Source organism: Perca flavescens, chromosome 2 (assembly GCF_004354835.1).
Source record: "Perca flavescens isolate YP-PL-M2 chromosome 2, PFLA_1.0, whole genome shotgun sequence".
NCBI classification, from domain to species: Eukaryota; Metazoa; Chordata; class Actinopteri; order Perciformes; family Percidae; genus Perca; species Perca flavescens.
In genome coordinates this window covers 12,811,948-12,837,966 of record NC_041332.1, presented here as the reverse complement: position 1 = coordinate 12,837,966, position 26,019 = coordinate 12,811,948, and the positions used below count along the sequence as shown (strand labels likewise).

Genomic DNA, 26,019 nt, shown 5'->3' with positions numbered 1-26,019 from the left:
CCTCTCTACCTCAGGGGTAAAGTCTGGGTTGCCAGTGGTGAGACTGGAAACAATCCAAATGTAACCAGCTCCTATCAGGCCCAAGGACCGAGCTTCCTCGAGTATATACCTGACGAGGAATAGAGTCAGAGAGTTAATAAAGATTAATTACAGAAATTTGGCAGTGTATGACAGTGAGACAGAAACAGCAAAAGAAAATTAAAGACACGTACACAGCCTCATCCTTGGAGCAGTACAGGAGTATAACGGGACTCTGGATCCTCTTGAGGGCAATGTGTGATTTAGAGTTTGGGTCGCCATCTACGGCATCTAGAGTCACCACACTCTGCAGGTCCCAGCGCACAAAGCTGTAACAATACACCATAAAATAATACAAGACCTAATCTTGTCAGCTGCCGTTAATAAAGGTTAAGGATGAAAACAAAGTGTGTGTGTGTGTGTGTGTGTGTGTGTGTGTGTGTGTGTGTGTGTGTGTGTGTGTGTGTGTGTGTGTGTGTGTGCACATGTGGAGGAGAGTATTCATTACCTGTGATCCACGGTTATCTTCAGTGTGCTGATGAAATCCTGGTACCCGGGGAACTTGGAAGTGACGATAGAAAAAATATGCCAGTCATATTCCTCCATGATGGAAAGCATGAGCAAAGCCTCCTGCTGCAAAGCCGCGCCGAACTGGAAGAAAGTGGACTTCTCATCCTGCAACGACACACAGGCCAGCAGCAGTGACAGTCAGCTGATTTTTCTGAGGAACTGAATTAATTGCAGAAAAGAAAGAAAATAAGAGCTGGAGTGAGTGAGTGAATGCAAATCAGACTAAAAAACCCAGTAGAATTAAAACCATTTTCAATCAGTGAGTCAGACCCGGAGAGAGGCGGAGATAAGAGTATGAGCGTTAGAGAAATGAACGAGGGAAAATGGGTAAGAGAGGAAGAGATACTGAGAGATTCAGTCAACAAGTCAGACTACACTGCAAGAGATTGACTGCTGGCAACAGGAGGGCCCTAATTGTTGGAGATAACTGCCTCATAACTCACAGGTTTAATACACTTTGACCCTCCGTAGCCAATATAACAACAGCCCTGCATTGTCTGAAAACCTAACTGAGCCAAATACCGATACTCAAACTGCTTGCTCATCTTGTCTGGTTCTGTTTTGTAGAACTGGCTCAATGTTTTTCAAATATAACATAGAAAAAAGAAATTAAAGTAATTAATGCTGAACCTAATCTCTCTGTGGTACTGTAAATTAACTGCAAAAAAAGCAGTCTGATTTGAAGTCAAGAGGATATCCTCTATAAACTGTGGCTTCAAATGTTCCAGCATTAATTTTCAATGCCATGTACAGTTAAATCATTTAGTCGCAGTGTTGGAGGGAATCTGGGGGTCAACGTGAGAGTAAGAGGCAGCAGTAAGCATTACCAAAATCAAAGCAGCTATTAAACTGAATGAAACCCAAAGTGAGTGTGAAATAAGTTGCTAATGATTGCAGAATGTATGTTTGCATAAAGTGTAAGCCGAGTTTCCCCCTTGGGTCACAACAAATAGACAGCGACATAGCCCATCCACCAGAGAGGAGAGAGGAGGAGTAGACAGGGAGAAAAAGAAAAGGCAGAAGGGGAGAATAAGAGGGAGAAAAATGTTCCAGTCTTGTGAGTAAGATTGAGATACCTGCTGCAGAAAGAGGTAGAAAAGAAGTAAGACTCTTGGGAGAAAAACTAAAAAAGACACAAACATCAAACCTCCTTACAAGGTCCCTCTTTTTCACTCACACACACATACACACGCCACCATATGCACACATACATGCACTGACACCCCCTCCACAGAGGGCATCAAAGAACGTGACACATTAAACATCAAAGCCCTCATAAACACACATGGAGAATCAGCTGTCAGCTCATGTCCCCACCACCTTCGTGTGTGTGTGTGTGTGTGTGTGTGTGTGTGTGTGTGTGTGTGTGTGTGTGTGTGTGTGTGTGTGTGTGAGTGAGTGTGCGTGCATGCGTGTGTGTGTTTGTGTGTGTATAAACCTATATTGTGCCTCTAGTGTTGTCCCCCAGTCTAACAGAAAGCTCACAGCTCAGGCCATCACACACATAAAGCATGCCCCGCCGAGATTTAACTCACCTCCCTCCACCGCTACAAAAAAGAGAGAAAAGTGGGAAAGAGAGAGGATGAAATTGTACTTCAAAAAGATCCATCTCACTGTTTCCATCTCTGTGTGTGTGCATGTGTGTGTGTGTGTGTGTGTGTGTGTGTGTGTGTGTGTGTATATCTGACTGTAGCTTTATACTTTCCTCAGAATTCGTAAAAAGAAAAAAAAGACAGAATCTCTCCTCTGTGTGGAAACAGACACATCTTCAGTTTTACCCAGATAACACTGACACACAAGCACAGATACTAACATGCACCCACAATAACCCACTCCCTCGCACATACAAGAGTACAACCGACAGTAGCATACAAATCACTGCTGAAATATTCATTTAAACAATTAATCAGTCAACAAAACAACCTGTTTATTGTTTTCAAGGATAATTTCAGTTTATAACAATAATATGCGTCATATTTATGTGATTTTGCAAATTACTGGTTATTATTACATTCTACTTTTTAAACCAAGATCCACAAGATCATCGGAGCGGTTAGATGATCAGATCAGTTGTAAAACAAGACAAGAGTTTAGCCGGATTATCTAAACCACTTTGTTCTGAGATAAAACTTAATAAGAGTGTATACAGTGATGGTTGCTGGACTACTGAGCGGGCCATGGCATTCAGATGAAGCTGCCTATCAAGCCAGTGGTGGTCAGCCAATTAGCCTAAGCAAATACAATATAGATATAAGGCCAAGTCACATAGTATCTGCTCTTTCCTTGGGTGAGGGTACGGTTCAAGGACAGTTTAAATGTGTGTTAGGTCATAGTATGGTGTGGAAAAGACTTCTGATATAACTAAGAACTATTTGTAAAAATATTGGAGCTAGATAAGCAGGGATGACGGCTGAGAAAACCAAATGGGCTATGACGTTCAGATAAAACTGTGTCTATCAAGCAAGAAGGCCCAGCCAATGTCGGTTAGCCTTGCAAATACATACAATGGAGATATAAAGCCAAGCCAAGTAGATTAATGATGGCATAGACTGATACCCACTGCAAGGCCTAATGATAGGTCTAAGCATCATTTAACAGGAATGCTTGGGTTTCCATACGAATGCTCGCCCAACATTTGGGAAGTGTCTTTGTGTATTGATAACTGACAAATGTCAGTAATCTTTCCTCATTGCACAGGAAAATTGTGTGCACACAACTATGTCAAGTACAGTTGGTGAACCAGAAAGTCAGTCTGTAAACTGTTTTACAACTTACAACAGTTAGAGGTAATAATTTTGCCATTCACCTTTGTTTACTCTTCCAAACAAGTAAATTTAGCTAACCTGAAGGTTTGTTTAAAATCTGTCTGATTATGCTGCTTTTTTTTGCATCCTTTGGGTAATTTATCAAGCAAACATGTCAAACATTTGGTTCTCAAATGAGATGATTTGTTGCTCTTTTTAGCTGCCATAGCCTTGGGTTTGGGATTGTTCGTTAGACATAACAAGTTTTTTGAAAATGCCACCTTGAACTGTGGGGATTTTATGAATTTAATGAATAACAAAATTGATTTATGAATCAAAAGTGAAAATAATAATTAATTTTTTTATAGTTACAGCTCTAAATACACACATGAGTATACTGAGGACTCAGGAGAGGTGTGTCAGAATGTCACATTTCAAAATACATCATAAACAGCTACTAATAACCCACCGTGCTATTCTACAAAACACTTACGATGGCAAAATGTAAAATTGTGAGGAATCATATATGCACACGCACACACACACACACACACAGACACACACACGCCCTTTTGTGCTGACCGACAGAAGATATTGCCGATGTGCAATACATGTTCATAACTTGCTTTTAACATGTTTAATATTTACACCTGTCATCGTGGTCTAACACACACTTCTTTTAAAATACCTTTACAATCTGAAGAGGAGAGAGGAGAGGAGAGGAGAGGAGAGGAGAGGAGAGGAGAGGAGAGGAGAGGAGAGGAGAGGAGAGGAGAGGAGAGTAGAGGAGAGGAGAGGAGAGGAGAGGAGTAAAGGGAGAAAAAGTCTTTTTAGAAGACTGAGAGGTGAAAGTAGAAGATGATAGTTTCTGGTGGTTGCTGAATTATAAAAGATAAAAAGAGACATTGACACAGACCTGCATCTCCCCCCAAATCACACAAGTCCACCAAGAAGCTCACATATGAATAATGCAGAAATATAACACACACACACACACACACACACATACCACACACACATTACAAACCCGCATACTCTACCTAGAGATTTAGTGATGACATTGTGCATCAATTATACAAATACAGTGAACTTCATGTACAGTTTCACATTTACACACACACACACACACATAAAACACACACACACACACACACACATTACAAACCCGCATACTCTACCTAGAGATTTACTGATGACATTGTGCATCAATTATACAAATACAGTGAACTTCATGTACAGTTTCACATTTACCCATGTACACACACACACACACACACACACACACACACACACACAGACGCCAAAATATAGCTATACTCATGAGCCAGCATACCATTAAATAGAACACACACAGACACATGCTACTTTATGTCAAATTTCATTATTTCTGTTTACAACAATTAGATTAAAAAAGTATGAAAGGGTGGAGAGAGTTGCATAGATCCCGGCTAATGAGAGACAAACTGACACATTTCTAGAAATCGTTGGGAGAAGGAGTTATGTATATACAGGAGGAGTAGTGAAGGTGGATGAAGAGAGAAATTAAAAGCCAAAAGCTAAGGAAAAGTAATTGAAAGGCTAGTAGAAGAGTGCATGACATGGGGCAGCACAAAAGAAAAGGATTGAGCTAGTATGCAGGACAATGAGAACTAGATAGGGGTAAGGAGGACGATGATGATGAGACCAGCAATGTACTATATTAATATTTAATGCAGTGGGTCAGTTAGGATGGTGCAGCTACATTAAGTTGGCATGACAAAGTACGGCCCCCAGATGCTGCTAAGTACCATCCCACTTAAGTCTGCACAAAAGTGCAAACAAACTAGCATGGTAAAATAGGTCCTGTGTCAACAAAGTGAAGTATGCAATGGTCACATGCAAAATGCAGAATAAGTCAATCACCAAAAAAAAAGAAAGAGTTAAAGCAGCAGTACTACAAATGCAGGATATTTTGCCCTCAGTTGAGTTGTAGAGAGATTAAATTAAATCCCCACATTAGTCGGGTGAATTGAACATTAAAATGCACTGGCTACACAGTGTAGAAAAGGTCTTCTCCAAGTAACTGAGGCTTCAGGCACAGGTAACACCTAAAACTAACTTGGTATACAAATTATATTTGTAGGTATTTCCAATGGATGAGTTGGGATCTAGAAGGCACCTTTGAGAACAAGGTCACCACCACAGTAATTAATGTCCCGTCCAAATGAAAGTAATGTGAATGTGCTTCCACCAAGATGAACATGAAATAATAAAGCCCTACTTGAACTTTAGGTCATGGCTGTCTCATTCACCATGCAGGAATCCAAGTGAATATTTTCATGGGGCATTTTGGGAGAATAATTAGGCAGAGAATTTCTCAAGAAAAAAAAAGAAAAGACTTTTAGGGTGGTTTACATTGTTCTATTAAGATACGTCTGAGATACAGAGTGAATAACTGTACATTGATGTACAGGATGTTAAATATTGTATATATGCCATTTCTTATCTAAAAAAGTCCAAAACCAAGTGTAGCAAGCAGATGAGTGGTCTTGTAATCAAAGGTGTCTTGTGGTTTTCCTGTTAAGACATTCTGACATGTCTTGCAGGAAAAGCACAGTTGTCTTTAATAACACTGATAATTGCATTCAGTTTAGGTATAAAGTTCCATATTGCCTCCTGGGACATTTAAATGCAACAGGGCCATCCTTAACATTATTAATGAACTCCTCCTGCTATGACAAGCCACATGTCGGTATGGTGTGCAAAAAGGATGTTAATTCAAACCACTGTAGCACAACATACCAGAGTATCTGACTATAAGTTATAGTAGTCAAGCATTTGATGCCCTGGAAAAAAAAGGTTAGTTCATATGGGGCAATAGACTGCCTACGTTTCTACTGTTTAAAAAATTCATACAATCCATGCAAAGGAAGGTCACCTCAGGTTTTACAGAAGAGATTTTTGTAAGCTAAACTCCAGCTGGCAGTGTTGGACCTTAGCAGTGTAATTAGGATTAATTAAACACTGCAGGTTAATATGTTAGAGGGATGAAAGGTAGGCACACTAAACAAGGGCCTGTAAAACTGTAGTAAAAAGCTACACTGGTAGACAGGAAACATTTTCTGTTGCTGCCTAATTCTGTGTAAATGCTCAGCAGATGTTCTGCAAACCCCAGTGCTAACAAACACTGCTCTAAATCCATCCACTAACAAAGAATTAGCTCAGGAAAGCCACTTACAAACAAACACCTGGGGTAGCCTAGGAGAGGAAGCCGTTGTCACTTGACCAGCGTCAGAAGTAACACAGCCAAAGAATATCCCGAGAGAGAGAGAGAGAGAGAGAGAGAGAGAGAGAGAGAGAGAGAGAGAGAGAGAGAGTTGTTTGTGTTAGAAAAGCTTTTGAGGTATTGACAGTAAAATGGTACAAAAAAAACTACATATTGATTTCTTGGTGTTTGAACTATATGACTTTAGAAACAAATAACAGTTTTATGAGCATAGAACATGTAACATCAAACATCATTCTTTAAACATTGCTGAAAGCTGTGAACAGGGACAGCAAAGTCGACAACCTTTATAGCAGAAACATAGCATAAATAATTCTCTTGACACTAACAAAATGCAAAGGCAGGTCCCTCAATAGCTAACAAGCAGCGGCCCCTTAAGCACTAAAAGCTCTTCAGTTTTAGAACACAGAGAGAGGTCCCAAAGCCCACATCCACTAACCGAACATAGACTATCAGCATTGCCAGGATTGACAGAGAACTATAGCATTTAGCTTTCAGACGTTGGCTCCCATGCTAACAAAGACTACTTAAGTATTTAACAAGAGGTTATGCTTAAGTCTACTGTAGTATTTAACAGCCGCACACTACCCAGGCAAACACAGAATAGCATTTAACACGGCGCAGTGCACCCAAGCTAGCATAGCCTAGCTCAGACTAGTGAAGCATTTGGTCTCACCACTAATTCAGACAAGCATGTAATGGACAGCAGAGCGGACATGGACTGACGAAGCGCACAGCATTACGACACAACCTCAGAATGTAATATGTGACTGGCATGTCTCCTGACACTTGAAAAAATATTTTCCACTTACTTTTTCCCCATACAAAAGTTTAAAGACTCTTATGTTATTTTGCTACTGAGTTGTCCAGCGCTCCCAGTCGTAGTGGACCTGCTGTAGAGGCCGGCATTTTGGTAGCATTGTAAAAGTGTGATAGAGAAGTATGGAAGCAAAGAAAGGCAGTAAAACAGATGGGAGCGTGCCTATGTTCCCACAGCCCTATGTTCCCACAGCCCTATCTTCCCACAGCCCTATCTTCCCACAGCCCTATCTTCCCACATTTCTAAGAATTTTTTTCACTGAAAATTAGGCCCTATGTTCCCACAGCCCTATGTTCCCACATTTTAAAGATTTTTTCAAAATTAGGCCCTATGTTCCCACATTTCATAAATTTTCATAAAATTTGTATCAGATTTTATCCCCCTAACCCTAACCCTAAAAAATGTTGTGGGAGGATAGGGCTTAAATTGAAGGGAAATGTAGAAACACAAGACCTAATTTTTAAAATGTCCTAGAAATGTGGGAACATAGGGCTGTGGGAACATAGGGCCTAATATTTTTTTTTAAATCTTAGAAATATGGGAACATAGGGCTGTGGGAACATAGGGCCTAATTTTCAGTGGGAAAAAAATTCTTAGAAATGTGGGAACATAGGGCTGTGGGGCCATTGGTTTGTGGGAACATAGGGCTGACCCCAAACAGACTATTAGTTTCTGACTGTGGCAAATTCAGTGGTGGTTCAGAGTTTTTATGGCCATAATGGTAGTGAGAAAAAAAGTCTTCCTCTACACTAAAATGTTTTGTACAAAATATTCTCAAGGCAGAATATCCCAGACAAATTAAGTGTCTGGATGAGGGGTTATGGGTGAAATAAATATATGCCGTAAGAATTTGAATCTTAAAAGCAACTGAACTATTTTTATTATTATATAGTATTTTTTGTGATTGTTGTGGGCAAAAATCCTTGATTATGCGGCACATTTTCTTAAAAAATGCGATGGAATATGCGGGATATTTATGCAATTTTATGCAATGAAATTGCAGGAACATGCAAAAGCAGTTTGATGAAATAGAGAAAAAAAAGTGATTCCCCCAACACCCTGCTTTTCGATGATGTTCACATCGTGTAATTACGTCACTTCATAACGTTCCCATGGCAACAGGGGAAAATGGCTGCTCTTGTGTGAAGTAAACGCAACATTTTTCAACTTTCTGCTAAGATATATGTGACTTTTTTGCAACGAAAATGCGGGGATTATGAAATCATGCAAGCCCCGCATATTTTGCGTGGAAATCGGCAATTTATGCGGCGAAAGTGCGGCGTATTTGAAAAAATGCGGCCCCCGCATAAATATGTGAACTTTGGCTGATTATGCATTGAATTATGCGATCACATAATCACGTTTTTCTGGAGGGACTGATATGACTGACAGAACACAATGTATACTGTAGGACAGAGGTCAGATACATTTTATTTAGGCTTACATGTTCTTGGTAGCCCAAATGTTCAAGTTCTTGAAATGGCACGACTCAAAATAACCAATTGAAAGAGAATAATACCAAAGAGAATAAATTTAAATACATTTAAATAGATGGTTCTCAAGGTGAAATATTTTAATGCTATAAATTCATTGCTATTAAAATGTCAGCATTAACTTTTTAATAAGTGGTTAAATTGGTTAAAATAAAATTGTTCAGTTGCTTATGAATCCTTGTTTTTGCCTCCATAGAGAAAAGAATAGTTCACCTCTCATCTAGACACTTAATTTGTGTCTGGAATGTGCTGCCTTATTGAGCATTTGTTTTTGCAAAACAATGAAGTGCAATACAGTACCAGTGTACATTTACTCTTTTCCCATTGTCATTGTAATGGCCATAAAAACTCTGAACCCACCACTGCATTTGCCACAGTCAGAAACAAATGCACTCCGTTCTACCACAGGTTTGCCTTAATTATCTCAGGGAAGTCATAAACTCACATTTGTTTTCAAAAATCCATTAAAAACTGCTCGCAGACATATTGCTGCCTTGAAGAATGTACAGCCATCCATCATGCCCATGTAATATATTTCTTTCCTGGCAGCGTGTCAGTCCAGATTCTTTACAGTTTCGTCTGTATTTTTAGTGTTGCAAAAAACATTTATCAGTTACTAATACATGACAAGATAGAAGCAGGTAAAATATCTCTTCCCCAGAAAAACATCATCACATAGCCTTTTTATTTGATCTTATCTGGGAGTTTGTTATATGTAATACTGCGGCTGCTCATATTTTAGGTTTTCATCTAACACCTGAGACATTAAGCTTCAGTTGGATCAAAGCAGTTTCTTTTTAAGAAATAGTGAATTATTCATTATCTAATGATTAGTGAGTATTATATATATAGTTAAGTAACAGGAACCCAGATGGTCAGCTAATTTCCCTCTAAATTCTTGCTGTTTCATCGAATTGGTCTATTGTAGTAAAACGTGGATACAAAACATATATTCATGTATTTTCTGTGCCAAGTTTTGATCATTCACAATGTTCAGTATAACACTAATAACGTTATTGCCGGCAAAAAGACCTCTGCTAATTAAATCCATGCTTTAATGTTACTTTATAACCATCAAGCCACTAAGCCTGTTTGGAAATCAATACCTCTGCTGAAGTGTTAAATTCGTAAACGATAATAATGAGACGAGACAGCACGCTATTATGCTGTAATGTTTAATGCATAATAATGCATGTTATTTTAATTGTAATATTTTGTGAGTAACTGAATCTGCAATGTAACCAGTCACAACATGTTTTGAACGGATACTGCACTAGTTTAATGAAAAGGGGAAAAGTATAAATATACAATTATTACTGTAGAGTACAAATGTGTCAGACAATGACAAAGAAGGAGTAAAAATATGCAAGTGAAACAGCATAATTTTTAGGTTGAGACTGTGAAGCGCAAACAGGCTCTTACAACATTTTGATTTCATTAGCATTAACTTTCTAATGCAGATGTTCTTAGGAAGAGGATTGTTCCTAATTGGGACTGCAAAGCAGGCTGACTAGTTGTTTTTATATTCTGCAGATTAATCAAAATGTAAACCCTAATGCTAATCAAATAACAGCTCAGGATAAAATATTTGATATTATAATGTATTGATAAATAACCACATACACAAGGAGACATGCTTTTTCAGCTGCGTTGAAAAAACATTCTGTGTGTGTTCCTAAAATCTATCCATCAACTACGCCCTGTGAATCAACAGCCATACTTTTTAGTGCCGACTCTTTCACATATGGTGCTGCATCAGCGTGCAAAGACTCAACTAGAATATTGTAAAGAAAAGACGATAATTATTTGGCTGAGGAAAGAGAAAAAAATCAACTACTAGCAGTATTTCGACAAAGCACATTGTAAAGGATGGCAGAAGTGTGCTTGCCAAGTACCGGCAGTTGAATGTGTCTCCTGAGTGGTAGACGATGGTTGTGTGCATGGTTGGCCCTGCCTATCCAAGTGTCAGAATGCTGCTCACGGCAGAGGCTAATCACAACACCTGTTTAGAAGAGATTACAGCAGGATCCGCCAGAGTGCTGAAAGGCCTCTGCTTTATTAAAACTGAAGTTTCTGTCCAGGCTGTGACATAAGCACACACACATACATCTGTGTGACAAAAAAAGAGTAGGATGTGTGTCTATATATGGTGTGTGTGTGTGTGTGTGTGTGTGTGTGTGTGTGTGTGTGTGTGTGTGTGTGTGTGTGTGTGTGTTGCCGCTGCAGTTTGAGTCATAATAACTGATTGACTTATAGAGCTTCAGAGAGAAAGAGATGTTAATGTTATTTCATCCCCCTACATGGAAAATTAATGACACAGCCAACCCTATTCCTCCCTCAGTTTCTCTCTTCCCCCATCGGTGAATGAATTTAGCTCAAGAACTAAGCAAGACCCTGCATCTTTCTCCCTCCTCTGTCAGCCTTCATTGGCAAATGAAAGTATTGCAAGCTTGATATTTATAGCTGACGTGCCTTCCCACTCTCTATCTCTCTCTCTCTCTCTCTCTCTCTCTCTCTCTCTCTCTTACTCTCTCTCGGTCTCTCTCAACCCACTGATGGTGACTCTGTTGGACTTTGGAAACCTTAGGCCTGGTGTAAAAATGGCACCAAGCGGTGAGTCAGCCCATCCCAGTTGACTACCTCAGCTTTGTTGATTGCTGGACCATGCTAAGCAGGCCAAGTGCCGCAGGTATGAGAACAGGACAGCCAGTCGGGGTTGGGGTCAGGGCACTTGTCCAGTGCCACTGCAAAACAAAAAGATCTGGCTGGTGTAGGAATACCACAAGCCATAAGATTAATTAGTCAATTCACAGTATGTTGGACTTTTAGCTTTTAGAAAAGAGCTGCAGGCCCTGCTGAATAATAAAACATTGGTTTATCCCCGTTTTGGTTAAAATTACATTTTTCTTAAGTGAGTTGTTGACAGCAGATGCATAATGTTTACTAAATACCACAGAATAAGTTTATACAATGATGCAGGTATCCAGAGGGCATGTTGGTTGGGTGCAGGGTATATTCTGGGAGGAATGCTGGAAAATGGTGAATGGTTTTTGCAGAGATTGTTTGCGGGGAAAGGAGTGGGGTTAGACAAATCCCTAATTCTGCAGAGGAAAGAAAAAATGGTAGCTGAAGGGGGATTCATTCATTATATATAAGCCTTACTCAGGTCTGTGTAAGCCTTTTTATACCAAAAACACTCCCACAACACTATTGTGTACACGCTCTTGCTTTCTGAAACACATATGAAAATCTTGTTGCTACATTTAGTTAAACCAGCAACAGGCAAACGCACGTTAATCCTCTCTCTTCCAGCCTCTGCTGAGTTTGCTCCCACGTTTTCCCAGTTTAATACCACCACTGGTCTCCCCTGTTCCCCAACTCCCCCTTCTCCTTCCCTCTCCAATCCAGCCACTTGTTCTCATCACTTTTGTTCACACGACAGTCACCATCCACTGTTACCATGACAAATCAATGGTCAGTCTACAGATGGGAGCAGATTCATTTCCCCCTAGCGCACACGCACACAGGCACACAAGCACACATGCACACACGCCTCTCCCTCTGGCATTCCACCACACTGGTAATGGATAGGTGTTAATGTGCTGCATGGTTGAGTGCACACGGGCAGATGTGTGTATGCGTGAATGTGTGTGTGTGGCCAATGTGTCAAAGATCAGATAAGTAAATCTATTTCCTTTACTAATTAAAGGAAGGCAGTACTCCCCAAGGAAAAGAGAGCATACCGAATGTCAGGGCACGGTGTGTTAGAAGTGATAACCACACACACAAACACACACACACACACACACAATACTTCTGCATGTGCACACAGACACACTCGCAAATGCACAAATTACTTTTGGTGGTGTGTATATTATCTCTGTTGTGCATATGTGGGGGTGGGTTGTATTGTGTGTGTGTGTGTGTGTGTGTGTGTGTGTGTGTGTGTGTGTGTGTGTGTGTGTGTGTGTGTTTATCAGTGTATGTGCAAAGTTGCTAAGTGTCCATTGGGGGAGTTCGAGCAGCTACATGGCAGATGCTTAAAGCCAGTGGCTATAAGACAGCAGAGCAGAGATAATAGGCTACGGCTGCCATTACCTACTACGCCCTATTAGCCAGTACCCAACCTGGAGACAAACAGACAGACACACAAACAGGGCAAATCTGTACGTGCGCATATGTATTTTTATGTCTGAATCTGTGGGTGTGTGCATGAACGCGCTCTATTGGGCAGCACACGCTTGGAGAGATAGATGAGAAAAGAAGGGAGGAGACAGGAGCGATAGAGAGGAAGAATAGAGGGGCTAATTTACCAGGCCTCCTATTAGTGAGACAGATCTTTTCCAGATGGGGAGGGAGGGTAGGAGAGGTAAGACAAGACTCGGCGAACTGGAGGAAGTGCTAACACATTCAGAAAACAAAAGTGCATTACAGTCCATGTAAGCAAGAAGATGAGCTGAGAGTTGACAGGGAGAGCGGAGGGGAGGCGGGGAGGCAGGAGAGAGTGACAGAGAGAGAGAGTGACAGAAAGGGGAGGGAGAGAGAGAGAGAGAGAGATATGCGAGAAAACCCCTATGTGTGACATTCAATAAAAAGAAACGAGAAAAACCTTAGTTCCAATATCTGACTGTCTGCGGATGACATTTCCTTGTGTGCATGCGTGTGCTGAGGAGAGTGCGAGTATGACACACATCACATGCTGGCTCTCTATATCCATCTGTCTATCCATCCATCCCTCCTTCCATCCTTCTGTCACCAGCCGGTTTGATGCTGCAGCTCTCAATGCAGACTTTGCCAACGTGGCTGCTCCTGCTCGAGTGGAGAGCTGTGCAGATCACGATAGGTGGAGGCTCTGGGGCTGGTGACTGGGGGGTTACTCTAAAAGAGCAGCGCAGGGAGAGTGTACATTGGGGGGGAGGGTTTAGTGATGACGAAGATGATGATAATGATGATCAGGCACTGTTCTCTGTTCACTTTAACATTTCCTCCTCTCCTCCCTCCCTCCCTCCGCTATCTGCCTCCCTCTCCACTCCCTTCCTGCTCAACACACTTTACAGAAGTTTGAGCCACTGGGAGATCATTAGCACAGGATCAAACCCCTACACTCACTGTCCACACACACGGAAACACACACACTCGCTGGCAAAAAAAACACACACACACACACACACACACTTACAGTAGAGATGAATACACAGACCACACCCACACACACCCACACACAACCAAGAAATGGGGGCACACAGAAGAGCACTGCAGCTTAAAATCCACAACACAGAGTTAGGGAGACAGTGTGTTGCTATGTGTGTTCGTGCATGTGTGTATTCACGTATGTGTGTGTGTGTGTGTGTGTGTGTGTGTGTGTGTGTGTGTGTGTGTGTGTGTGTGTGTGTGGATGGGGGAGGAACGTCGCCGAGCAGTCTGGTGAGATTTGGGGAAGAGAGAGGATTGACTGAGCACTAGTTCTCTTTTGAAGAAGGACAAAAACCAACTGAACAACCTAATCTGAATCGCAGAAAATACACATTTACTTCAACAGACTTGACAGACGTGTGTGCACACATTTCGCCACATGCACATAAACTGAACAGCCGCCCACAGATCACAAGCCCATTCAATGACTCCGATCAGCCTTTCTCTCCTACACTCTTTCTAGCACACAAGTAAAGGAAAAGTTGCATTCACACAAATGCATGCAGAACTTATATCCTTCTCTCTCGCTCTCTAGACAAATGCATTCATGCATGCACGTACAAGCGCACATGCACCGCAGCACCTAGACATGCAGACATACACACACACACACACACACACACATACACACAGTCAGTCTCTCCATCAGGAGTGTGTTGAATAATTCAGTCTAAGGGAAGTACACAAGACTGTTAGGAGTGTATTCAGCGCTGGCCTGAGGGCCGGCCTCTGCTTTAAAAGCATGATGTCACTGCCAGCCTTCTCCTCCTGTCCCCTTCCTGACTCTTTTATCCGTTGCATTTACCACCATCTCGCCCTCACTGTCATTTACTGGTTCAATTTGGCTTTAATGGAACATTTGATGCTTAATTGAGTCCAAAAATCATGATGTGTGTATCCAACCAAGCATGTGTGCACAGAAATTAAAATGAAAAAGTGTTTAAAGTTTAAACAGTATTAGGTGTTGCCATGCATTTTAAAGTGTATTTCAACAATCCACTCAGAGTCAGACTGGCCACGTTTCTTTTCTTTCTACTGTATCCACTTCTGTCTCTCCCAATTTCTCCGTCATTCATTCCATCTCATCCCTTTTTTCAGTCCTCTCTCCTTCCCTTTCTTTCTCCAGGTTTGCCAGCTGTTCCGCTGATCCACCAAAGTCTCTCTCAGATGTAGGTCACTCTCTCAATTAAGGCAATTAGCAGCAGCCGGGCGAGACTGAGAACGAGCCGCTCTCATTACAGCAACAGGAGCCATAGGCCTGCATCACATGGCTAGCACTTAACACTCCACTTGGCACCTGCATTGGCCCTGCTTAGCGCCAATCTGCCAGTATTGGTGCTAGGCAAGTATTTACTTGCACTAGCACTGAATTGGCCCATGCAGAAGAACAGAGCCATGCTTTTCAAACAATAACACTATTTAAACTGGATTAGTTTTACTCGGTGCGTGATTTCACGGATGATTTATACAGGATAAAGAATATCTGCTTATAGCCCCAATGTGAAATGTCCTGATTATCGCTGGTCTGTCACAAAAGCACAACTTAAAAAAAAGAAAAGAAAAACACAGAAAATGCAACACTGCACCCGAGAATGAGACACTTAAACCTAACAGAGTTGGTGCTTGTTGTTGAGGTCAAGAATCGTACCGCCTCCAGTACATGTGTAATGACAATCTGCTGGCTGCCACAGAGGAAACCCATTATCGAGATTATAGTGGTGTCACATCTGAGTTGGTTGTTCCACAGATTTTTTTCTTCTTTTCATACTAATAAAAACACTTGCTCCACCAATACCAGTAAATACACTATTAGCTCTGATTATTTTGTTACACATACTGTTCCCAAAGGTCAAGAATGAACTTCAACAAAACAGACAAGACACATCTGTACAGGATAAAATCCATGTTAAAAACCATATTCTAATAACTACAATGTCAGAATATATTGCAGTAAAACTAATCAAATGTGAAGATAATCTATTGAAGCTAGTTAGACATGTGATGTAAGCATCTGCAGTGTGCTGATCTGTAATGCAATCTTTTAGGATGTGTCAAGCTTGTAGCACCGCGGGCCATCATTAACCGGCTGCAGTGACGTAGGCCTCTCTCAGATTACTCTAATCCAAATCTTCTACTAGCTAGCCTCATACCAATAACAGCTGATTAATACTGGTCTGGAGAACAATGTTCTAGGATGCATCACCATCAGTGAGCCCAGCAACACCTCTGGCCATCATTAAACTACTACAGCGAGGTAGGCCATTTAGTTCCATATTGCTAATTTGCTCCGCGCGAACACACACACACACACACACACACGCACACACACACACACACACATGGGTGCAATTAATAATGGTTTAATTTCTGTTTACGACATCACATGTTCAAATAGTTATGATAAATCCTGTCCTGCAAAAGTTTATATAGATAAATGGAGTTGTACAAATGTAGCAATTAAGTCAGGTAGAATTTAAATGAATAAGATTACCCACACACAAGTAATTATTATACCTAAACCTCCTTTGTCCAAAACCAAATAAGTACCATTCACCCAGTATGAACTGAGAAAGGTCAGCTATCTTTATTTTTTAACTTCACATTTAACAGACCCATCCTTCAAGAAATTAGATGCATAGATAATATACTGTATATATGATGGAGGATATACATGAAGCTGATTGGGAATTTTCATGAATAGGGTTAGACCCAGACACAGACCATTTAGGTTATTACAAGCCGTTATCTCCTGTCAGGTGCTTGATATTCCAAATGCTTGTGTTAAATGTATGTAGAAAAAAATGCACATAAATATATTGTTAATTACAATGTCTATAGCTACAGTGATTTTGGAAGATGGCCGTTTAATTTAAATGTAGGAGAAATTTCTCGAAGAGAAGTCAAAGTATTATTGTTACACCATTTTGTACACATCTGTTGTGAATTTAGGCTTAGTCACATATAGCATAAGCCATGTAATTGGTAAAGAAGTTCTTCTTCAAACCAAACTGTGTACCTGTAATCTACCCAGATGACTATGTTGTTACTTTACAGCCATTATTGTTCTTGGGAGGATGATGGTACTGTTCTGGAAGAACATACCTGCTATACAGTACAGTATTGTCAAAGGAAAAGACAAGAACTTCATAATAGCCTGGTAATCTGAACTGAATTGCTTTTTTAAATTTCAATATGTAGCATATTAGTGCTTTACATCTATGAGAATATTACAATTGGTTTTTATTTGAACTTTTCTCTCAAGCTCTCTTTTTGACACAATTATTTCTGTCAATGTTTGTTTGATCAGACTCTCTGAAAATGTGCTCTCATCTCCGTATTTAAATGATTAGCCTCGCCACTTTTGATTTCCAATGAGGCCGGAAAACACATTGTTTAAACTAGATCTATTTGAGCATAAACTAGCCCTTAACATCTTTCATGCTGATCTAAGAAACCAGCAGATTAAAGTTGAGAGTTGTTATTGAAGTCTACGCACAACAACCTGTATGTCTGCCTTCCAGTATATGAGGCAAGGTGACGGTGAAGTCTGTGTCTCACTGTAAATGTATGTTCAATATGTTGAGGTTGAATTCAAATAAAATGAAAGTCTGTTAGAATTAGCTGTTGTGCATCTAAGCAAAATGATCTGAGATCTGCTGGTTGGCAGTGATGAGCTGCTGCAGTATATTTCCACTATTAATCATCTTCCCTATGACTAATGCTGATGGTGTCATACAAGTACCGCCTAAGACAGGCCATCTCATGACCCCCACCACACACACACACACACACACACACACACACACACACACAGAGAGAGAGAGAGAGAGAGAGAGAGAGAGAGAGAGATAAAGAAGGGTTCATACTGTACATCTTCACATCCATTTTTCTCTCGCACTTGTGCTTTCTCTCTCTCATCCTCTCGAATCCCCTAATACTTAACTGTTACCATATATGGTTCAATTATTCTACAAGCCCTCTCAATCGCCTCTCTCTCTCCCCACAGTTCTTTTCTCTTCACTCTCTCTTCCGCTTGAACATCTACTATAACTCTGATCAACTGTGTTTCTCCATCCTTCCCTTTCTCTCTCTGTCTTCCCCATGCATCCCCCACTCCTCCCCCTGTCTCCCTTAGCATCTCTTTCTCCGCTTTTATTGCATCCCTCGTCCTACCTCTTTCTCTCTCTCTCTCTCTCTCTCTCTCTCTCTCTCTCTCTCTCTCTCTCTCTCTCTCTCTCTCTGATCTGCTCTGAGAGTGTTATTTATACAGCAACAACCCACGCAGAGTAGAGCAGAGCAGAACAGAGCAGTGAAGGGAGTTTGACTTGCCAAAGTGGGCATCACCTCACAAACACAAACTCTTCTCTCCTTTACTCCATCTATCCTTACACCACTCTGTTTCTTCACCTCATCACAACTTCGCTGTTCATACTTTCTTAACTAAGGCTGTGCACAAAATATTTAATAGTTCATCAAACATCCGTTGCAAATCCATCCACGGCATAGGGGATAAAAAATGGAAATATTAAACAAACTACATTCAACACGGAATGTTAAACATCCTGTACTAATAATTTAATTTGAAAGGAACTGGAATGTATAGTCTCATAAAATGTTATTTTTAACAATATTATTCTTATTATCATAAGGGGATTAACAGAAAGGTTGCTATTGAAAGCATCTGTCATGTTATTTAAAAAAAAAATGCTTCTGTAGATTTTGCCATTTTCTGTAGCACATTTTCCTGATTTGGATATTACAGTTTTTCTCAATTGCTAAAACACTAAAATCCATTGGCTGAACAAAGTTCTCAGTTGCCTGAACTCATTTAGCTAATTGTGCAGTCTGTTGTCAATACCTTAAACCATTTCACATGGTAAAACACAATTTGCAGATCTCACTTAGACTTTTCAGCAAAACTCTCAACACATTCTCAAAACATATTCCGCACTCTAATGCACATGTCATCCATAGTGGTAAACACAAGTGGCAACAATCAAATACAAATAGAGAACACGTCATTGATTGAACACAACCACTCAAAATAGATTTCACTTTCAAATGATGTGACAACCAATATAAGCCAGTTCAGAGAGCAAACAGGTTGTTAAAGGTGGGAAGGAGAAAGTCTGAGAATGGATAGAAGAAACCATGTGAGAGGACGAGGACGAGTGCATATGCGATGTGGGCGACAAGGAGGGAGAGGAGGAGGAGGGCAAGAAAGAGGAAGAGGAGGACGAAGAGGATTGTTGTCCCTTTTATTATTGTATACTGTAGTATAGTGCATTGTAGGCTGTATACTGTACAATGAACAAATTGTATGGCCCTGAACATTGTGCTTCCCATTGATTTTGACTTGTTGCAGGTTCATATCAACAAAGAACCAGAATTACAGTATCACAGAGACCAAGAACAAGTTTGTGAGATGCAGGGTACAGTACTGTAAAAATAGGGGTACAAGGAGGAGGAAGATAAAAAAAAACTGCAAAGAGCAAAGCAGAGTAGTAATTTCTAATCAATTTTGAGCTACTATGATAGAATATGTTTTCGTTCATCAAAAGACAATGACGGAAAAATATGAAATTTGTTTTGAGATTAAAAATGAGAACTATATGTTTTGAACGATGTGTTTTTTATTTTTTGGTGTATTGTTTACTGACGGCTTGATAGTGTATATCATTTTGATCACATTATTTATGATTTGATAGTGTTTGATTTTCAATACAGGTAAAACTGTTTTGAGTCGAAAGTTTCATTTTGCGAGAGGAGTCAGAGGTTTTGTAAATAGTGCTTGAAGATGAGGTTTTGTGTTAAATGTTTTCAGAAAATGGAGCAAGGTTTCAGAAATTGTGTTTTAGCAATTGAGAAAAACTGTAAATAGCACAGTATGTGAAGTGACATCTCCAGAAAGCCAGAGCTTCTTCTCCTGTCACCAACATTCACTTTGGGAGTGTGTGTTACAGATTTTCTCAGTCGCTTTAGTACATTTCTCAGATCAGAATTGAACTTCTCAAAACTACTTGTTCAATCTTCACATCATTGTGTCACTTGTGCACATCAAAAAAGCAGTTTCTCATTTCTTTGAACAAGTTACAAATGCTTTGGTACATCCATGCAAATGATTATGTACAATTCTCTGCTGCTTCCTACATTATCAATTGCTTACTTAGGTTAGGTTAGGTTACTTTATTGGTACCCATAGGTAAACTAGTTTTACAGTCTACGAGGCAGGACATCCTTAAAACTTTGTAGACCACAACATAACATACAACACAGAAAACATCAAAACATATAAAACAGGTAATGAAACGTAAAAGAAGAAAAAAGAAGAATAGAAAACAGTACATGACATGACCAAAGTGCTTGTGCGTTTTGTAAAAATAATTTTCCCGTTTGTTTAACAGAGTGATTGCTGCTGGTACAAAGCTGTTTTTAAATCTTGTAGTTCTGCAACCAAGAACTTTTAGCCTCCGTCCAGAGGGAAGATACTGGAATTCCCTATTCAGAGGGTGTAGGCTATCTTCTTTGATAGCCATAGCTAGCCGCTGTAGTTGTTTAGCATACAGGGTTGTGGGGTGCAGCTGGGACTCCCCAATCAGCTTACTTGCCCATTTTACAATTTGGTTTAGGCGATTTTTGTGCTTGACTGAGACACAACCAAACCATTACTGTATGTCATGTTGATCAAAATGTATTATAATGGGTCTCTGTTAAATAGTCTAACCCCCCACAACATTTAGGCATTAGTTCATACCATAAGTCTTCACATGCAAAATGGTTGAACAAGTTGTCATAATATGTCAAGCATATTTCTATACAGTTCCATTAGACTTTTTTTCTACTTTTCACGCTGCATCGCAAGAGAAGATATTTGTTGTGATGTGGATGAGAATTTGTGGCCCAACAGACAGGAACGTTAGGAGGTGTAGGAAGATTGCACTGTAATTCCTACAGCATTGCATGTACAGTTTTCCCTAAGGAGATTGTCCTATGTTCACATTTCTCTCATTTTTTTTCTTTGTGCTATGCAGTGCTGTCTTTTCCTTTCTGTATCACAATGACATGGTCTGTTAAATTACAGTACAAACAGTAAAAGCGTAAATGTGAATCTTGTCCAGTCTCTTGCAATCAAACTCTCATACACTACTAAGGTGTAACCTACAATTTACTATAATTGTCATCAGAACTTTAGCCATAGTTTACATCAGAACATCCCTCCAGAGTACACTGTTATATTGACAACATGACTAAGCAATATCTTAGCCGTACACAATGACACTGACATGCTCATTGACACAGATATTTACTTTTGAGAGATGAACTAAGAATTTTGAGCAAGAGACTGGCTTTTGCAGGTAATCCATGGTGTTTTGCTATTTGTACGAACTGTTTAGGGAAATGCACTTACTGTTTTGCAAATGTCGAAGATGATTCGAGAAATGTACCAAAGCAACTGAGAAAAACTGTAAGCAGGGCAGGGAACGGGGTTTAACAGTAACGCATTTCCAACTAGAAATGAGTCAAGTTATTGGTTTCATTTGAAGCAGGAAGATTTACATCCAATTACAGTAATGATGCACATTAATCAGACAATACACAGGAAATTTAGTAATAACCCTGCAGTTGTGGTCTTGACCAGTCTTAAAATAAAATCCTGAGTCCTCTTCATCCAAGACCGACTCAAGACCGAGTAAAAATGTGGTTCTTTCAGAGAAACGAGACAGAGACCTTCAAAAAGTGGTCTTGAGAGCAAGACCACAGACTTTGATTATAGGTTACGCTTACGGTAGCCAATACTCCTGTACCGTATCACCACCCAGAAGATATCTGGTGTTGCCCATTGCACCTCCGTCCAATATCCCAGGTGGTGAGGCCACAAGACAGCGGCGTCCTGTTGCTTCTTCAGGCTGTGCTCAGACAGGCTATGGGGGTTATTTGAACAGCAGGCGCCAGGAGTACAGCTTGGCTACAAGCTCCACTCCCCAACCTGGCTCCAAGAGTGGGCACTAGTCTCCCCATTAATATGCACTAACTGTCATAATTACTGAATATAAAATTCCACCAACATGATTTGGAAAAGACTAATATATAAAACTAAAACTGAGCCCCACTCACACATCTGTGTGTGTGTGTGTGTGTGTGTGTGTGTGTGTGTCATGTAATAATTATTGATGTCCAATTATTTGCAATAAAAAGATTTGCTTATTGCTATGGATAGGTTATAGAGATTCAATTGAATACATCAGATGAATAACTAATTAGCACACTCGCAGCTCGAAGGCAGCTAAGGTGATATCAGCTGCTGTGGGGTGACTATGAAACCTCACAACGTCAAACTATTGACTTTAATGGGAAGAGATATCTATAAATTATTCTGGAGAGAATGTTCTTCTTCTGAAGTATTGTGATACTTCCTTGCATTTCGAGATAGGCTCTAAGCATGATATTGTGCATGATCCATGACTTGCCATTTCAACTCTCTCTGCACTGTAAGCTGCAGACTTGATTAAATGTCACAGGGGACACAAAAACCAGATATTGGGAAAGAGCTCCGTTGTTTGGTTGAGTGGAAACGCTGCACATAAAGAACTCGGCTCTCCATGGCATGTAATTGGACATCACTGCTGCATGAAATGCTACGTTAACAAATCTATCACTCTGCTTCCATTTTTCTATCTCAGTGTATACCCGCACTTGTCTCTCTATTATTTTTATTACTCTTATCTCTTCCTTTCTCTCTCTCTCTCTCTCTCTCTCTCTCTCTCTCTCTCCCTCTCTCTCTCTCTCTCTCTCTCTCTTTGGACCAGCTGGTCCCTCTGAGGGAGAGAGAAACTTCTTAACATGGAGGAAAAGGAGTGGAACTGACACCAACATGGTATGCCTCTGACACAAGCTTCACTCAAATCTCCTTACTCTCCACCTTTTCTTTGTCTATTTCCCTCTCCGACCTTCTTTCCCTCTCTTCCCATCCATACCTCGCTCCCAGAAGAACACGTGAGGCACATGGATAGTGAAAGCCTTGAAGCATGTTCCTATCTTCACATATGGCTGCCTGTCTATAGATGGGGGTGAGAAACACTACTATGCATGTATGCAAGTGTAACAAATTATTTTATCTGTCTTTTATGTAGAGGGGCATAACGCTTATCTGTGTAACTACTTCTGTCAATATTATGTATGCTTGTGTAACTACACATGTCATCCAGCTGATTTAACAGTGAACTGATTCTTCATTTGCAACTTGCTGGGTTGTAACATCCTAATGTGTTTGTTCAGGTGTTCTGTACAATATGTGGTTAAAATGCGTTTTTAAAATGATTTTAGTTTAGATTTTTTTTTTTTTATTTAGCCTTTGTTTATACAGGGTCAGATGAGCATACATGCACACATTAACATTTTCACTGGGAAAACAACTAGTAACAAGGAATGACTGAAAGAAAAAACATAATAATAGGGAGGAAGGAATCCTCAATAAAAGCAGATACAAGCACACAAAGAATGATTATTGACAACTGTCAGGAAAATTGATAAAATCTTATTATTTAATCTGCGACTACAGTTTAGAAAAAAACCATCTAAAAAATCCCACTCTTCCTCAGCATTTTGCACTTGTTTGCACTTGAGAGATGATTGATGTGAGTCACTGAAGTGGCGATAGCTACTGATCCCTCAGGTCCTGCAACTTTGTCAAACACGTTCCCAACTATGATTGATTGGGTTGTATGCCTGTTATAGTAATTGGCTTATTAGACAATTGAAAAGTTAGGAGGTAGTAGTGTACCTATAGGGAGTATTTGCTCTGGAGAATTCCGCCCTTTGTTCACATACCAATTACAGTGAGTTAGTGTATCAGCAGTAGCTCTGCTGAAGTATCAAGAATTACAGAACTTTTAGCCTGCTACCTATCTTTGTTTCAGGTAGTTACGAGATAGTCAGGTAGTCAATACTTAGAGCCCCCTGCAGACAGTGTCTGCTGAAATGAGCGATAAAAGCACAGGTTTATTACTTCCTGTGGTTTTAAATCCATCGAGTACAATCCTAATGCTTGATTAGCTGCCTGTCATGCTTTCTTACGGAGGAAAGAATAAGTTGCCTGTCTGCAAAATCATTCATTTTCATTGGGGTAAAAGTACTTCAACACAGCGATAAACAGTTTACAAGTTGCTGCTAACGTTTTCTTGTAAACAAAAGTTATGTTTTCATTTAGTGTTCCTCTCCAAAACACAACCTTTCTATCCTTGAGGCCTAACAAACTTAGTGAGTATATTTCCAACCTCATAAAACATTCACAAAGCCAATTTTAAAGCCAATTTTAAATTGACAAATGACGTTTTCTTGCCAGCAGTCTTTTTCTACATTGCCTTTAGCACATTGCAATTTTTCTTTGCGCGTTTCCGACACCAACTGCTGCTAAGTGGCATAGTGTGAAACATCGCCTGCGTGCTTGCATGCGTGCCCAATCATCCTTGTGTGCGTACAAGATATAAACAAAACACTAAAAACACTGCTCCAGAGCATAAATGAGGGTCAAAAACTCCACCTGGTACCTTCAATTCATCAGCCTATCCATCATGAAGACATGGGTAACCAGTAATCTGACTGTGTGAACGTGAATATTAGTTAAGACAAATAGTGGTACCTTAATGTGCTTCTCACTAAGCAAGTTAGCCGACTATCTCACCCACACAGATCTTGGGCCCTATTTTAACGATCTGAAACGCAAATATCAAAAGTGAAACGCAAGTAGCTTTGTGGGCGGATCTCGAGCGCTGTTGCTATTATACCGGCGAGATAAATGAGTCTTGCGCCCGACGCAAATCTAAAATGGGTTGGTCTGAAGTAGCTAGGTGTGGTTTGGGCGTAACGTGCAATAAACCAATCAGAGCGTCATCTCTCATTCCCTTTAAGAGCAGGCGCGCTTGTTCCATGGCAGATTGCTATTATAACGGCGGATTTGCCTGGCGCACACCAGCGGGTGCTGTCCGGGATGCGGCAAAGTAATAAATGCCCGTCTTGGCCGGGTGGCGATGTTGCTGCGGCCTCTCGGGCGCATCCCCTCAAGTCTGGAGAGGATTGCTGCAGCCATGGAGCGTGGGCCTCCAAACGCACCACCGGCAGGAGCAGGTGGTGCGTTTGGAGGCGTTGAGGAGGCGTTGTGCCCCTTCCTCCTCCCCCCACTCCATCTCCGTCCACCCGCTCCATCAGGAGCGCATAGCCACTCCCGGACCAGATCCCGCCGTAGTTCAACATCAAGTCTCCTTAAGTCCTCTAATATTTCCTTATTTATGTCATCAACACATCAATTGATTCATGGGAATGTTGTGTAAAACACAACAAGCCACAAAAAATGCTGCGACCTTTTAAGGACTGTACTGTAAAGTGCCTTCTGATCTATCCAAACACCTGAAGCACATTGTCAGTAATATTTTTCTTTGTAATTATGTATGGTTTGCAAAAATGGGAACTTGCTGCAGATGAGAGAAGTAAGGTGTATGCGCGTTGTGCACACGCTACATTATGGCCAAGCATGCGCCACTAAAATAGCATCTGAATAACACGCCACTGACTTTAGACTAGCGCCACTGACTTTAGACCAGGTTTTTCCTGGTCTGTGGCGTAATTGTTTTCTGAAACTGCAAAATAGCACCAGGGAACGTTAGCGCCTGAACACGCCTCCTCTTTTTGCTGAACCGCCCCCGGGAGCGCAAATACATTCCCTATTTTACCGACGTGCGTCTGTGGAGGGAACAAAATAGGAATACATGCGTCGGTGTACAAAGGCAATTGCGCTGAGTGTAAGATAGGGCCCATAATCTTTAAACCTCAACAACATAACACATCCTATCACCCATCATACTATAGTCTCACTTTGCCAGACCTTCTTTCACAGCGCTGCAGAGGAGGGTCTGGCTAGTC

At 40.6% G+C, this 26,019-nt stretch overlaps 1 protein-coding gene across 1 annotated transcript in view; it reads right to left on the bottom strand.

Annotated features, from left to right (window-relative positions):
• Positions 1-26,019, bottom strand: part of grin2ab (glutamate receptor, ionotropic, N-methyl D-aspartate 2A, b) — a 105,332-nt gene that overhangs the window by 27,931 nt on the left and 51,382 nt on the right. The window contains exons 5-7 of the mRNA XM_028588581.1: positions 527-693; positions 213-347; positions 10-109 (exon numbers count right to left, since the gene is read on the bottom strand). Coding sequence (XP_028444382.1) covers positions 10-109; positions 213-347; positions 527-693 — 402 coding nt within the window. The remainder of the gene's footprint in view (positions 1-9; positions 110-212; positions 348-526; positions 694-26,019) is intronic.